The sequence below is a fragment of the Halichoeres trimaculatus genome, unplaced genomic scaffold (assembly GCF_033239565.1).
Source record: "Halichoeres trimaculatus isolate MK-OKI-2021-1 unplaced genomic scaffold, fHalTri1.1 fHalTri1_scaffold_20, whole genome shotgun sequence".
Lineage (NCBI taxonomy): Eukaryota > Metazoa > Chordata > Actinopteri > Labriformes > Labridae > Halichoeres > Halichoeres trimaculatus.
Window position 1 is genome coordinate 11301070 of NW_027437198.1, and position 16940 is coordinate 11318009.

At 40.5% G+C, this 16940-nt stretch overlaps 1 protein-coding gene and 1 non-coding gene across 3 annotated transcripts; one reads left to right on the forward strand and one right to left on the reverse strand.

The window, feature by feature from the left end:
• The first annotated feature begins 3409 nt into the window (after positions 1-3409).
• trnat-cgu (transfer RNA threonine (anticodon CGU)) lies at positions 3410-3481 on the forward strand. Its single transcript has one exon. It is a non-coding gene; the product is annotated as a tRNA-Thr (tRNA).
• Positions 3482-4641: 1160 nt separating this feature from the next.
• LOC141809416 (C-reactive protein-like) lies at positions 4642-16219 on the reverse strand. Of its 2 annotated transcripts, XM_074696416.1 has the most exons (7): positions 16163-16219; positions 12501-12573; positions 12155-12362; positions 11333-11735; positions 9870-9874; positions 5140-5340; positions 4642-5047 (listed from the first exon to the last, which is right to left on the reverse strand). In XM_074696416.1, the coding sequence occupies exons 1-7, from the start codon at positions 16214-16216 to the stop codon at positions 4642-4644; spliced, it is 1350 nt and encodes a 449-aa protein (XP_074552517.1). In that variant the 5' UTR covers positions 16217-16219. The 2 variants fall into 2 exon arrangements, with proteins under 2 accessions (XP_074552517.1, XP_074552518.1); XM_074696417.1 differs by lacking the exons at positions 9870-9874; positions 11333-11735; positions 12155-12362; positions 12501-12573; positions 16163-16219 and adding an exon at positions 5668-5725 and having other exon boundaries at positions 5140-5344.
• Between the last annotated feature and the right edge of the window lie 721 nt (positions 16220-16940).

Consider the following 16940-nt stretch of genomic DNA (forward strand, 5'->3'; position numbering starts at 1 on the left):
GATTCCCAATAGGTTATCTGTAACAGTATTTAACCTGACCCATATGTTACTGAATCACTCAACTATTCTTGTCATCACTGTGTTAGAAAACCCAATGTACAGTTGGTAACCCAACTGTAAACACTGATTTCAAAATGTAAACTTGTACAAATGAAACGACACAAGACTTTAAAACAGACATAAAACAACACTAAATAAATACAATAACCTCCATTTCCAATCCCTTCTGCGCAGCATGAGAAAAGTATCAAATATGGATGAAAACAATAAAATAATCCCAAGTGTATTGGCTTTATAAGTGTCAAGTGTTTTCTGTGATCATCACAGATCAACCAAAATTAGACAGTAGTCACAGTGAACCCTAAACACACCTTTTTCAGGGGGAATCACATGTTAACAACCTTTCCATGAAACAGTCTGCAAGAGATAATTATTTTTATCCTTCTGACCATAAAGTTCAAGTCCTAGAGTAAGAGTGAAAAATGACCCCCTGGAAAGAGCATGTCCAACTTTTCTGAGAACATTTTGTGCCAGATGCTCAACAGAATTTGCAGCATTACTTTTTAGCAGATTGGCCCCAAGCTCAAAAGAGGCTGTCTTTTCAGTAACTGGCAGAAATTTGAGCACGCAAGTGTTTCATTGCTCTTTACCATCTAACCTCAAGATTGAACTATAGAGCATTTTCTGTGGGCTCAGAGTCCTCTATTCTGATGCATTTCTTCTTACAGTCTGAAGTATGTGGAGAACTATCGCATGTGCCACAGCTTACAGCTGTTCATCTTAGCTTTGACACTAAGTGGCTAATGCCACCATTTGTTATCTCAAGAGAGAAATTCATGACGATGATGATATGTAATTAGATTAGGACAAACAGAAAGACTCAGTATTCCGCAATAATTGTCTAAGAGAAACACAAACACAAATAAAACAGATCTTGTATGAAAAATAACAAGATTGACTTTTAGAAAGGCAATAAATCAATGATAGAGATGTTAATGTAGCCATAACAGAAAATAACACTTCATCCCTCTAGAAATTAAATGTTAAACTGATGTGTGCTTTTTAACGCGATGAAGTCATTAAAGCTCAGCCAAGAACGTGACAGTGCAAAGTTGCCTTCAGAAGCTGCAATGGTTTAGTAAAAGTATTACTTAGGCCTATTTAACATCCACCACACAGGGACATAAAGACAAAAAGACAGGCCAAGCACCCAGTGCAGTATGAGACTGCATGTTGAAGAAGTTCACCCTACTCTGTTTAGTGGCCCATCAGTGCTTCTGACTTCATTTGGGACATCCTCATGATTTAAATGAAGCTGCAACAACACAAAAACTGTCCATCTTCCTCAGATATCCTGCTATGGACTGACATCTCATCAGTGCTTGGCCCTGGTCAGTGGTGTTTTCAGTGTTTTCTCCATAGAATGTAGGTCATTAGGAGAATGAGGCCTGCCGACAAGCCGGCAATCACAAACTGGTGGATAGAGAGGACGTTTTCCAGCGTGTGGATCCTCTCTTCCATGGCACTGGTGTGGAAGTAGTCATAGATGCCAGCAGTGATGCTCCAAATCGCCCACACAGCATCCACCACCAACGGCATGCTGAAGCAGGTGAGGAGAGGGGGCTCAGCTGCAGGTCAGACGGGCTCTGTCAAAGACTGGGAACAGAACACAAACAAGAATTAAACTGGGAACCAATTCATGCTCAATTTGAAGATTAGGTTTCTATGTATATACATATAAAGGCTTATACATTAAATGATGGTTTAATGATGGTTGGTGTGGGCCCTTTTTAACATCTCCTGTGGACAAATTAGGAAAGATCTCCTCTTGCTCTTTTCAACGGTTAGACTCCAGTGTGTGACTGGATATGGCAATGTAGACATCAGTATTTACTTCAGTCTGTTTTTAACCAACCAAAGTATCATTACAGGATAGAGAAGCACTCTGTCTCCATGGCTGTGATTCGTTATCGTAATTCTCACTTTTCCAACTCTAAACAGACAGGGAGATGGCTGGAAAATTGTATAAAATATAACAATAAGAAAAAAAACCAAGTCAATCCCCAGATGTCCAGAATACCAAGAGACACAAAAGTTTGTAATAGTAACAGGAATTTAGTCACACTGATTTAGTGCTAAAACCCAGTTATAAGACGATATACATCCCAGGATGAGGCATCTTTTTGTCATGTGATTAGAGGCATCGATTTGAACAGCAGACTATGTGTCACATGACAGGATCTCGACTTTAGGATAACAACTGATAATACTGAAATAGGTCCCAGTCACTTTGCTGTTTATAGTTATAAATCTTGAGTGATTTCTTTCTTTGCTTGTTTTAATATTTGGCATTAATCAGATTCCACTGGTAACGACAACCTCAAAATAAAACCTAAAAATGTGTTGTTATCCAGATAAATTTAAATAATAGCTCTTGGTAATGAATAAGAAGTATACAATCAAGCTACTATAACACGTTAGCATATTTGTTAGTACAGTTTAAACAGTGTCTACGATTGATATTTTCGAGCATAATACAGTTTTTTAAACAGCTGAAGATATTTAAACTGTCATGAAATGTCCAAACCCACATGTTTTAATCGCTAGAAGGATTTAAATATCTTGATAATAATGTAATTAGTGCGATGTGCTACTCTGTTAGCATGCTATCCAAAACGTTGGCATGCATACCGGCTGATCTCTTTCCCCTAACTTTAGCATAGATTTCGCATGCACAGTCTTACTTACAGCATAGATAGACAACTTTAGATTTTCATGAACACCTCACAAGGACATGAGACCTCCCCGTCACCCTGTTTCATCTGTTAGCTTCATGTTACCCCAGCTGTTGTGAACTATTTTAGCTACTTCCGGGTGTGTTCACGATCAGGAGTCCCTGCGCTTCGGCTGTCGGTACGCTAGACTTCATTCAGCTGCTTAAGGGCTTCATAAACTTGATTTCCCTTAAAAAGTATAAAATTAAAATATGATCTGAAACGTTATAGCATAAAAGGGTCGTCAACTGGGAAATTGGCTCAATAAAAGTTAAGAATATAATACTCTCAAGATGAGTTTTGCTTCACATTTCAAGAGTCACCACGAGACAAGTAAGACGAGGGAAACCCCTTCAACCCCCAGATGCATGTTTCCTGCACAAAACGTTTTATCGAATTAGGTTAAAAAAACTTGCATTTGACTTCGACATGCTTAAAATTTTTACAAACGTGTAAAAGACTGTTGTTCACCAGGACATTTTTAAAACCATTTCAACTTTGAATTGAGTTTCGTTAACGTACGATACGCCATGTGAGCTGATCCGAGGAACGCAAAAAATAAAGACTAAGTGAAGCAACTTTATTCTTTTTATAGTATGATTATATTCTCAGACTCGGCCCTGTCTATACTGCCAGGCGCGGTGGCCAAGTGGTAAGGCGTCGGTCTCGTAAACCGAAGATCGCGGGTTCGAACCCCGTCCGTGCCTGTTGCGTAGCTGACGTAGCATCTTCCTTTTCTGATGTAGGGTTTGATAAAAATCCTTCAATTTACAGTTATAGCACAATTCTCAATAGCAATACACGTGTTCTCTATGAGTATCTAACCTGCAAAATCAATATCTAATTGGTTAAATCCCCATCTCAAAATCCTGACATTTTATCACGCGTCAGTCCTTTTATCAAATATCCCCAAGAAGGATCACATTATCAATATTTATTTTACCTTCTCAACCCAATCACTTTCATCGTCACCCATCACAATATAAATGGCAGTATAAAAAAGTCACAAGTCAACATTGCCACTTTTAAAGACTCAATGAAAACTATTTTTGAATATTAGTTTTGTGTCAAGTCACTTTTAAGTACTGTGACATAAATTGATTAAAGAGTAAAAGTATTGTGTAGTTTGTATGCAGATGAGTAGCTCTTGCTTATACCTACTGTTATCGCTTCATTTGCATTAATAGCATAGACTGTATAAAACATGGACGTAGCCCGCATGACTTCACTTGTCTGTTTCTGAAACCCTGAAATGCCAACTAGCGGACGCAGCTACATTTGCTTTGACGCTGGCTGTGAGGTTTTTTTTGGACAGCTACAGGGCGTTCGCCAGTCATGTGACCTGAGGTGTCCCTCTGATTGGACAATCAAACAATCCTAATAACTTCTGAACTGCAGAGTTAAAAAAAAATCACTCACTGCATAGTGTGTGCCGATAGAGAAATCAACGTTCTAGGGCTGTAAATATGTTTTTTTAATGCCGTAGAAGTCAGTATTTATGGCTGGGTGTGTACATGACTTCTGGTCTTTCTGCAGCCAGCCTCAAGTGGATTCTCGATGAACAGCAACTTTTAGCACTTCGTTATAGGCTTCATTTTTACTAACTGGATCTAGCCCCTTGAATAGTAGTTGTGAAGAACAGCTGGAGCCACTACCTGCAACATATTGGGTGGGAGTTGCTCCTCTGCTTTTGAAATAATTCAACATAACAGGCATAGTTAGCAGATTTTTTTATTGCAGTGAAAACAAAGAAAGTGAGTGTGTACCTGTGTCATGAAACCTGCTCCTTCTCATACATTGACTTCTTTTGCATGGCTTTACATTCTCTTTAATGACAGTGACATCAATTGGATGTGATAGGTGTGGGCTACATCCCATTTTCGACCACATCCACCCTCCCCTGAATTCTTATCTCTGTGCTTTCCCAGTCAAAAACGTTTCCCTTTGTTACTTTCTCGTTGGCGAACACATTTCTGATGGCGCTATCTGGCAAGACTGAGTCCCACATGTTCACATCAGTGATCTCCCCAACAAAGCTCTGATTGGCATCAAAATCCCCAAAATAATTATCTGGGTCTTGTCCAAGGATAACCTTTCCTCCACTTCGCACAGTGTGACCCTTCTTGTAGATGTGGGTCACGCTCTTCTTTCCATTCATGAAGACAGCAGCTGCACCTGAACTGGAGTCCCAGGTGAAACACAAGTGGTTTTGCATGGGTCCAAGCTCAGGGACTTTAAAGAAAACTCCCTCTCCACTCAGGTAAAAAGACAGCCTAAAGACAAACACCAAATGAATTATTCATCTCTCAGAATCTCTTTTATCATTCTCTAACAGTCATCATGTAGCAGTCATATGAGGGCCTACCTGCCGTCCAGTTCTCGCCACACATTCAGCTCATCGTAGTACTGAGTTCGGTAAGCAAAGAGGATAATTTCACGCTCCCCGGTGAGCTCTGTAGCTACCCGCATGCAGAGAGTGAAAGCCTGGAGGGTCAGAGGAATCTGAGGGATCAACTCAGCGTAATTGGTGTTTGAAGGACTCTGGAACACCAAGGACTTAGAGGCACTCACTGAGGGGCAGAAAACAGAGTTTACTCAAAAGAGCTCAGGTGTAGGGACACGAGAACAACTTTTGATGTCATGACTTTTCAAGTTTTCCAAACCTTAAAGGCTTGTTTTTGTTATCATTTTTTATCTGATTATAGTTAAAAGATATTCTGTTAAAACCATGATAAAAAGAACACTAGATATTTCTTGAATTGTAGAGCCCCCCCCCCCCCCCCCCCCCCCGAAAGCAGTTAATCTACTAATTAAAATGTTTTGGATTCATCTCATATGCACCAAGCTAATTTTTGATAGCTCTACAAAACATGTTAAAACTGGAATACGTCACTGTTACCTGCCAACACTGTGGAGGAGGCGATGAGAAAAAGGACAGCTGAAACTCTCATTTTGTCCTTAATGGCCTGTATAAAATGAAATCATTTACTCAGAAGCTCATTCCACTATAAAAGTTCATTTGAATATCTACAAAACTAACAAAAAACAATGAAGCTGATGCTTACCGTGCTCCTGTGGTACAGACAGTCTGATCAGAGAGCTTTGGCTAGAAATTGCTGAGGTTTAATGTAGAGGGAGGGGGTCAGTTTGAACAGAATAAGAGCAGCGTTCAGAGGGCTGAAGTATTGATCTAAATGTAAACATGCAGGCTACAAAGCCCAAAGTCAAAAGTTTATGACAACAACAACAAACTAAAAAACAAACATTGCTGCTGTGTAGGAGTTCTGCTAATGTATCTCTAGCATAAAAGACAAAAACAGAGGCAACATTGCCAGTAGCAGTGGTTGGAGAAGCTGTTTAAAACATTGCAAGAGTTCTCCCATTGTTATTTCTTCTTGGTGTCCTACTAAAGATAAAGCTATGTATCAGATAGCAGCAGACAACACCGCCCTGGCTGACTAAGTTTAGTGGTGAGAAGAGAAATCAGTGTTTTTTCTCCGCTGAAAATGATTTCTGGGATATAGTTTGTAGTGATTGTGGACACTGGAGCCTAACTGTCAGACAGAAAAATGACAGAATAGCAGAAGAAAGATAAACAAGAGAGTGACAGCCCCTAGCTTAGGGCTAAAACAGGGGTTAAACTGTTTGTGATAATGTCCATTCCAACCTGCAGTCAGCAGTTACTAAACTCCATCCAAACTGACAGTGTTTACCTGTTGTCACGTTGGCCAACAGATATGTGGAACCACTGGGCTGCCGATAGCACTACATAAAGCTAGCTACTATAGTGTTTGCTTGTTGACACGTTTTAAACCGTATCAGTATGAAACTGTACTGATAAATACCTTACCTTGGCACTTTGTATCAGGTAAAAAGATGTCTTAAACAAAGAAAATTTGTTTTGATTTGAACTCCATTTCTTTTCTTCTCAAAGTCTAAAGTATGTTGAGAACTATCGCATGTGCCACAGCTTACAGCTGTTCATCTTAGCTTTGACACTAAGTGGCTAATGCCACCATTTGTTATCTCAAGAGAGAAATTCATGACGATGATGATATGTAATTAGATTAGGACAAACAGAAAGACTCAGTATTCCGCAATAATTGTCTAAGAGAAACACAAACACAAATAAAACAGATCTTGTATGAAAAATAACAAGATTGACTTTTAGAAAGGCAATAAATCAATGATAGAGATGTTAATGTAGCCATAACAGAAAATAACACTTCATCCCTCTAGAAATTAAATGTTAAACTGATGTGTGCTTTTCTACGCAATGAAGTCATTAAAGCTCAACCAAGAACGTGACAGTGCAAAGTTGCCTTCAGAAGCTGCAATGGTTTAGTAAAAGTATACTTTAGGCCTATTTAACATCCACCACACAGGGACATAAAGACAAAAAGACAGGCCAAGCACCCAGTGCAGTATGAGACTGCATGTTGAAGAAGTTCACCCTACTCTGTTTAGTGGCTCATCAGTGCTTCTGACTTTATTTGGGACATCCTCATGATTTAAATGAAGCAGTAATATCATCAAAACTGTCCATCTTCCTCAGATATCCTGCTATGGACTGACATCTCATCAGTGCTTGGCCCTGGTCAGTGGTGTTTTCAGTGTTTTCTCCATAGAATGTAGGTCATGAAGAGGATGAGGCCTGCCGACAAGCCGGCAAACACAATCTGGTGGATAGAGAGGACGTTTTCCAGCCTGTAGATCCTCTCTTCCATGGCACTGGTGTGAAAGTAGTCATAGATGTCAGCAGCGAGTCTCATAATCCTCCACACAGCATCCACCACCAACGGCATGCTGAAGCAGGTGAGGAGAGGGGGCTCAGCTGCAGGTCAGACGGGCTCTGTCAAAGACTGGGAACAGAACACAAACAAGAGTTAAACTGGGAACCAATTCATGCTCAATTTGAAGATTAGGTTTCTATGTCTGCCGTATTAAGCAAAGGCTTTTACTAGACATTTACTAGACTAGGCTTTTACTTGATCTGTGACTATTTCCTTAATTTTTGGGGATCGGTGATCGGCCCATCCTTACATATGACACTGATCTTATATACCTCTGGAAAGGTCTGACAGCCAGCTATTGTTGCTTTTTTGCTCTGAGACCTAAGACTCAAGACACTTTTTTGGTAGTTTAAATTAAAACATAAAGATTTTTTGTTTCACAGGTATTGTTCTGTGATTTTCAATAAAATAAGATTAGGACATTGAAGTTATATGCTGTCAGTTACAAAAAATAAAAAATAAAAATTAGCACTGGCCCAAGTCGGTATTGGCAGGCCAGGCTTTTTAAAGATCGGTGACTGGTGATCATTGATCGGTGATCGGCCAGAAAATTGTGATTGGTGCACCCTATCTTAAGCCCCATTTCCACCAAGCAGTACGGTTTGGTACAGTTTGGTTCGGTTAAGCTGGGTCCTGTTAGTGTTTCCACAGCCACCCATACCCACTCGTGGTAGGCTGCGTGTAAAACGGATGCCGACAGCCGCATGTAGTGTGACGCCATTGCAGCACAACACAGTGTACCCCGCTAATAAATCCAAAGAAGAACAACGCGACACAGTAAACAAAGAGCAACAATGGAAGACATCCAGCAATTCGTCCTCTCTGTGATTGGCATGTAGCTCTTTGTTACAAAGTGCAATCAAGGTTTGTTTCAGAGAAGGTTGTGTGCCGTTGGGTGAAATGCAGCCGCTGTCGCACGGTAAGTGATGATTCTTTCGACCAATCAACGGTCTGCAGTGTTGTAGTTCCACCTTCCAAGAGCTGATTGGTTGAGTCTGGCACCCATATGAAAGGGTCCCAAAAAGTGGAGCGGCTCGTCTCGGCTATTTGGGGATCTGTCCCGGGATAAGTCATTGGAAACGCCACAAGATGCGCAATGAACTGAACCAGACTGCTTGGTGGACATTCTGCTTTATATGTTATTAAATGATGGTTTAAGGATGATTGGTGTGGGTCCTTTTTAACATCTCCTGTGAACAAATTAGAAAAGATCTCATCTTGCTCTTATTAACGGTTAGACTTCAGTGAGTGACTGAATAAGGCAATGGAGACATCAGCATTTACTTCAGTCTGTTTTTAACCAACCAAAGTATCATTACAGGATAGAAAAACACTCTGTCTCCATGGCTGTGATTTGTTATCGTAATTCTCACTTTTCCTACTCTAAACAGACAGGGATACGACTGGGAGATTGTATAAAAAAATGAATAAATTAACAAAAAACTGATGCTTACCGTGCTCCTGTGGTACAGTCTTATCAGAGAGCTTTGACTAGATTTTGCTGTAATGGGAGGGGGTCAGTTTGAACAGAATAAGAGCAGCGTTCAGAGGGCTGAAGTATTGATCTAAAGGTAAACATGCAGGTGCCCAAAGTCAAAAGTTTATGACAACAACAACAAACTAAAAATCAAACATTGCTGCTGTGTAGGAGTTCTGCTAATGTATCTCTAGCATAAAAGACAAAAACAGAGGCAACATTGTCAGAGGCAGTGCTTGGAGAAGCTGTTAAATACATCCCAAGAGTTCTCCCATTGTTATTTCTTCTTCGTGTCCTACTAAAGATAAAGCTATGTATCAGATAGCAGCAGCAACACTGCACCAAAATTTTCCGGTGGCACTGCTCCGTTTGGTCCGTATCCTTAACCTTTCTGGAAACATGCAAAAATATAGACAAAATGAACGCAGAGCACGGACAGAGGGTTTGTCTGTATTTAAAGGGGCTGTGAGGAGTTTCTAAGTGATCTTGCAAAAGTCTCCCTCCCTCCCTCTATATAAATATCTGATTGTAATCCACACTTTAAAATGAGTTTTTCAGCACAAATATTGAAGGTTACAGGTTACTTTAAAATGCGACTTTTTAGCTTCCTGATTGGGTCGAGCAGGACCAAACTGATTTACTGTCTAGGTCTCTACAACAACACCGCTCTGGCTGACTAAGTTTAGTGGTGAGAAGAGAAATCAGTGTTTTTCTCTGCTGAAAATGATTTCTGGTATTAATTTTGTAGTGATGGTGGACACTGGAGACTAACTGTCAGACAGAAAAAGGACAGAATAGCAGAAGAAAGAGAAACAAGAGAGTGACAGCCCCTAGCTAAAGGCTAAAACAGGGGTTAAACTGTTTCTGATAATGTCCATTCCAACCCACAGTCAGCAGTTATTTTGCAGTGGTCTGTTCAAACTTGAGAGTCTATCAATAAAACGAATAGTGAGGTTAAGTTAGCTCTGATTGGTAGATGACTGACAGGCTGCCAGTTGAGCTGAATAAAGACAGCCACTAAACTACAAACAAACTGACAGTGTTTACCTGTTGTCACATTGGCCAACAGATATGTCGGACCACTGGGCTGCCGATAGCACTACATAAAGCTAGCTACTACAGTGTTTGCTTGTTGACACGTTTCAAACCGTATCAGTATAAAACTGTACTGATAAATATCTCACCTTGGCACTTTGTCTCAGGTTAAGAGTTGTCTTGAACAAAGAAAATGTGTTTTGATTTGATCTCCATTTAATTCCGAAAGTAACACACGCCTCTTTTAAAGTAATTTTTCAAAAGTTATTTACAGCAGTGTGCTTGAGACTCCAGGTCAGAAGGTGATGAGGTAGTCCAGTTAAAACAGATTTTTCTCATAGCATCTTTGACATGGAGCATGGATGGGCCTTGACTGTGTATGATCACCTGAACAGTCTGCAGTATGTGTCCTGGTTTTTCCTCTGCTCCTGAGTCCCAGTTTTTTTTCTCAAATCTTACAATTTGAAAAGATAAAAAAAACATTTAATTAAGTTGAATTTTTGTATTATCTCTGAAATTCAGTTCAACCCTTTTTAAAAATTTGACACAATACAAAGATTGTAAAGGTGTTGACTCTACTGCCTATGTGTTGCTGTCTGATTGTATGCAGCAATGTTTAACCCACCAGGGTTATGGGTCTGTGACACCGTTATTTTGGGGGTCAAAGGCCGGAAACCTCAGAGTAACCCTTGCTTTGGCCTCCCTGAATGAGGACAAAGTGTTATATACAGGGATATTTTTACCTGTGATCATCTAAAATTGCGAGAGGGGACAAATTCTTTGGTGCACAGTGATGGGGGATGGAGGAGGAATATATGGAGGTGTGCATAATGCTGCATGAATCTTTTGCTTCAGTTTCTGTGAATGTTGTCTGAGTTTTACGTCCATTTTATAGACAGATACCCCAGTTGGGTGAGACATTCATTAAATAGAAACTTTGGTTTGCTTGGTTTTATTAACTCTGTTAATTATAGATAATGGTAACTAATCTCTGCTTGATGAAAAAGTTGTCACTGTTCTGTTAGCTCCATTTTTTTGTTGTCATGTAAGGTGTCTCTGCATAAATGGAATGAAACCAACACAGTCTTTGCTGCCAGAAGTGTTTATTGAAGTGTTAGACAAACAAACATCACTTTGATTTATACAAAAGTTACATTTGTCTACTTCAGGTTTCTGCTTGATGCTCATAAACTGAGGAGCATGACGTTACATTTTGTCATGTTTAAGCATCACAACTACAGCCTGTGATAAACGACATGAACATTGCCGTGATATTTGAGCTTTGCTGTGGCCCAGTTGAGAACATTCCCCCCCAGAGAGCGGGATGTTCTCTTCCAGTAGGCCATATTCTGGATGGAGCTGTCTGAGAGGACATAGTCCCACATGTCCACATCAGAAATCTCCCCAACAAAGCTCTGATAGAAGTCAAAATGACCCAAGTAGGAATCGGGGTCTTGGCCAATGAGAACTTTCCCGCCGGCCTGCACAGTGTGGCCCTTCATGTAGATCTTGGTCAAACTTCTCAACCCGTTCAAGTAGAGAGTAGTTGCACCTGTTCCAGAGTTCCAAGTGACGCACAGGTGGGTCATGAGGGCTCTAAGCTCAGGAACTTTGAACATCACACCTTCTGAACTGGATCTCAGATAGAGGGACAACCTAGACACAAAAAAAGAGATAATAATAACTCATAACATTACCTGTTGCATTCATTAAAGTCACTTTCGACAAGCTTGTTTATGTTTTTGCAGTTAGAGCTCTTCTTCTATGGTTTTCAATGCCACTTGCATTCTGTAAGCTTCTTGATGCAGTTTGCAGCTTTTTAAAGCATTTTCAGGCCCTGTGTTTAGTTCTTGGGGATAGCCCTAAAGTTGCACACTGTCTAAATTGCACAAATAGGCAGTGATATGGAGTGAAATTGTTTCCTATGTATTTCAGCTATTAAGACTGTGTGCAATAGTTATTTTAATCAATCATTCAAGTTGCAGAGATTGTACTGTTAAAAAAAATGTGGCAACCAAAAATTTCTAGTTGTAGGAACGGTCATGGGAGTATGTTTTACAGCTGTAGATGTCTACCTGCCATCCTTCTCACGCCACACATTCAGCTCATCGTAGTCTTTAGTCCGGTAGGCGAATAGGATGACCTCACGACTCCCGGTAAGCTCTGTAGCAACCCGCATGCAAAGAGTGAAAGCCTTCATGTTCAGAGGTTTGGAGGGTACCATCTCAACATAACTGTTGGCTGATGCAGATGGGAACACCAACGTCTTGATGGAAGGTGTCTCTGAAAAACAGAGGGGGAGTTATCACAGGGAGCTCAGTTTTTATTTTGGAGATGACCCAAGTAATATGGAGATAGTTGTCCTAAATAAAACATGACACATTTATTCTGAGTAAAAGAAGAAACAAAGGACGGGTTTACCATTTCCAGCCATCACAGAGGAGGTGGCAACGAGGAAAAACAAAGCTAGAAGTTTCATTTTGCCCTGGAAATCCTACAATAAAACAAGAGTAGAAACACTTTTATCAGCTTTTTGGAATCCCAAGTTTTGATTGGTAGGATCCCAAAAGTGAAAAGTTGTGTACTCACCATGCAGCTGCAAAGAACCTGCTACAGACAACCTGAATTGATGGACTTTTATACCGTTTATATCAACCAACTCCTCCCTGGTTTTGACACAATGACATGCAAACACTTCAATTTTATGATGAAACAAGCTTACGAAATCAGAGTTGACTTGACGAGGTATTCATTTTACACACGTCTCTTGACAAAATAGATACACTTGCAGGCACTTCCTGCAGTGTCCTAAGGTGTTGTCAGTTAAGATGAGACACAAACTACCTCCAGGGGTCTCTTCAAAAGCATCCTGAAGAAATACAGGGAGCCCCTCAACTGGTTCATTTCTCATTCCCTGACTACACTCTGGTAATTTCTTCCTTTACAATGAAAGGTTTTGAATGAAGCCCGTATGTTTCTGTCCCTAACCATCCACTGACAAACTATATGGTCTGCAACCTGTGGCTCTGGAGCCTCATGCAGCTCTTTGACTCCTTTGCAGTGGCTCCTTGTAGATTTAAAAAAACAAAACAAACGATTTTCCATGCACCTGTGGCTAACCTCAAGCTTTACAGCCCTGGTAAGATAACAAAATGTACAAACAGAAAAAAATATCCGAGTTGCGTTGAGTGGTATTATTAATATGTTGTCCAATGTCCAGTTAGTAACTGAACCTAAGATTAATATATTTTTGTCCCTGGAAAAAAAAACTTAAGGACCTTTTTTCAGGTCATGTTCCTCTGAAAAAAAATTATTTACTTAGCTTCACAGCTTTTCTGTGACCGTAGGGATAACTTATCTTTTCTAACTTCAGTTGTGGCTGTACTTCTGTTGTGTTGTGGCGTCTACATTTGTGTTGTCTCTTTTTGCATTCGTGTTTTTGCTCTTGCATTCATGTTGTAGCTTTTACATTTGTGTTGTAGCGTTTGCATTTGTGTTGTGGCTTTTGCAAATCTTCTGGCGACAACAAGCCACTATAATCATTGACCTTTTCCATCAACACGGTCATGATGATAAGGCATGATCTGACTCTTTTGTATTTTCAAGTATGCCAGATCATGTCTGCTCTTCACCTTTTTTTTTCTTCTTTCTTAATTCAGTCAGGTTGAGCAATGTTAAAGGTAATGACTGATGTGTGTTTCCTCAATGCATAGAGCGGACAGTGACCTTTGTAATCTAAATGTGGGCTTTATGATTTACTTTCTCAGACCAACATAAATACCCTAGCAAATTTCACTATAAGAAATACTAACACTACTCTACTCTATTGGAAAAAAAAGGGATTTGTGGGTTGTTTTTTGGTGTTTGTTAATGACACGTCAGGAGGGGGAGGGACAGAGGGGCCTTGTGCCAAATTAACCAAAAACTGTCACGACCTCTACAGGTATTACTCAAAACCTAACAGAGGTATGACTAGTTATAAAAAAAGATTCTGATCAGCATGTTGTTGCTGTAATCACACTGTCACACAGTGATAAACTCACTCTGAACTTCCTGTTTAATGAATGTCCTAAAATGACCAGAAAGTGAAGTCTCTTTTGCTCCTCATGTTGTTATTACCAAAATTGGATGTTAGCTAGTCATATTGAATGAATACTAGTAGAATGAAAGGGCTTAATATACAAAGTCAGAATGCCAATTAAACAAATTTTCACAAGTTACAGTTTTTCTCAGTTGCTTTGGCTCATTTCTCAGATCAGAATTGAAATTCTCAAAACTACTTTTTCAATCTTCACATCATTCTGTCATTTGTGCAAATCAAAAATTAGCTTCTCAATTCTTTGAACAAGTTGCAAATACTTTGGGACATCCAAGTAATTAATTACGTAAAATTCTTGGCTGTTTCCTACATTATTCCTACATTTTCTAAAATAGTCAATCTTGACATTCTCTAACAAATGGAAATGTGTGAAGCATCAGATCAGCCACTGATGAACCATTTTTCTGAAAAAGCTCAAAGGTTTATCTCATGAACCATCAACTGGTCAGTCTGTATGTACGTTCCTCTGTACAGACAGAGGCAACAAATTTCCATGTAACAGGACAATAAAGATCTATGACACATGTGGACCATGTTCTCAATCATAAGCTTAAGTTGGTTGAAGAATGCAATCAAAAAATTGGGGGAACAACTGTTTCCTCAATCATTCAGACTTTTTGTGGACAGAGAAGATCTTTGTTGTGATGTGAATGAGAATTTGTGGCCCAGCTTCCAGGAACATGATGAGGTGTAGGAAGATTGCACTGTACTGTAATTCCCACAGCACTGTCCACTGACTGGAACTGATGTCTGTTTTTGTAAACTACCCTTTCCATCTATCTCCAAATGTTCTCTGCATGATTTAGATCAGGGGAACACGCAGGATGATCCAAAGAGTGAGCTTATTCTTCTGGAAGAAGTCCTTTGTCAGGCAGACATTGTGAACTGCAGCATTGCCCCGTTGAAATAACCAGATAGGATCACACAGACCACGACCCTCAGTCATAAGGGAGGACCCCTGCAACATGTCCACATAGCCAGCTGCCATTTGACACCCCTGCAGAACCTGAAGCCTCATTTTTCCATTGAAGGAGAAAGCCCACCAGATCATGTTGGTGCCCCCTCCACCATGCCGCATAGAAAACATAGATTTTACCATCAGGAGGTGGTGACAATGTGAATACCTGACAGGAAATGACACTGAGTCCACATTTTTGCACACATTTTGTCATTTATAGTCTGTGATCTTAAACTTTTGATCAGCTGATGAACAGGCTATTTCACTTTAACTGTAGTTTTCAGGAAATTGCTTTCTTATTTTTTCTAATTTGGTCTCACTCCCATTTCTTCTTTTTGCATTGTGAAATTCTACTTCGAACCTTTTTATAAACAACACTGCAAAATGTAAGTTTTTTGCAATTATTCAACTGGTCTAAAGGCTTTGATCAGTTGTGTATTTGGGTTGCTAAAAAAAAATCCATTCCGAAGAACACGCTGTGCTTGGCGCCCTCTGCTGGCCGAGTTTGTAACCATTTGTTTAGTCTCTGAATATAACGGGCGCGAGAACCCAGAGGAGCGGCAGATGACCCTGGGTGGAACAGGGGCTGTTTCCCAAAGCCCAGGTACCTTGCCTTGCCTTGCCTTGGAAGGCAGTGCCTCCGAAGCCACTTCCTTCCAATCCAAGGCAAGTGTCCTGCCTCTGCTCAAAAGGAGATACTAATGGAACAGCCTACAAAGGCATATTTTTTACCATCAGATTCCTGTCACAAATGTATATGTAATTGGAGTTACATTGTCTCACATAACATGTGTTGCACTGTGGACAGTGCTTGGAAAGTTTATACAAATGTGGGAGGAGCCCAGGCGGCTAGAAATGTTGTCATGGCTTGCCACTTTTGTACGCTTTTTGCTTTTTCAATTGTCACATCATTGACACTGCAGGTGCAGCTTCTCAGTAATTATAGTTATGTGAGTGACACACAAAAGAGTTAAGTGGTGGACATGGCATAAGTTGTTATTTTCAGAGGTGTATTTTGTTGCTTACCTTTGAATTGGAATTTACCACGCGCCTCTGCTGGAGCGTCTCTCTCTGGTGCATCTTTTTCCTTCCATTTTTTTCCTTTTTTGTAGATTCACGCGTTGCATGTTGGGTATTTATAGCAATGGCAAGGCAGCAAAGGATACACCTGTGTATCCTTGGTCAATTAGCCACATGCTAACCAAACGGAGGACATACGCCTCCGGAGGACATGAACATTGGAACAGCACTTGGGCAGCGACTGATGATGTGGATGCCTGCCCACGCCCACCCCACGCCCACATCAGACCAAGGCAAGGCAAGGTACCTGGGCTTTGGGAAACAGCCAGGGAGATCTCAGAGGTGGAAGTTGACACATTGGTTGGCGGTATTGTGAGTTGGAGCTGTGTTGTTGTTGTTGTTGCTAAATGGATAAAAACTGAACTGACCACTGACTGGATTCTTGAGTTTGGATTTTGGATTTTGGATTCTGTAGCGGGTGACTTGTGGATGGAGTGGGGAATTGGGTGAAGGATATTGGCCGACGGCCAATTGGCATGGTACGACGGTATTCTGGCTCAACCTCTGACAGGTCTGCAGGTCCCCAAATACAAGGGAGCCGCTTTCCCTTTTGGGGAGAGATATGTCCAGCCAAGACGTGTTTTGTGGGGGTGGGAGTGGGGAAATGTGGAAGACTGTGAGCAGGGGCAGACCCAAAAGAGACCGCACAGCCAGGGGAGATATATCACAGGATAGTGATGTAGATAATGTGCAAGTCAAAGTAAGGAGAGCTGAGATTGACAAG

What these genes read in the sequence shown, in the direction of transcription:
- LOC141809416 (XM_074696416.1), bottom strand. Translation starts at nt 16,216, where the DNA reads ATGCACCAGAGAGAGACGCTCCAGCAGAGGCGCGTGGTAAATTCCAAT. An exon ending in TGGTAAATTCCAATTCAAAG is followed by an intron (nt 12,574 to 16,162) that starts GTAAGCAACAAA and finishes GTTTTATTGTAG; the next exon opens with GATTTCCAGGGCAAAATGAA. An exon ending in TGGCGTGAGAAGGATGGCAG is followed by an intron (nt 11,736 to 12,154) that starts GTAGACATCTAC and finishes TTTTGTGTCTAG; the next exon opens with GTTGTCCCTCTATCTGAGAT.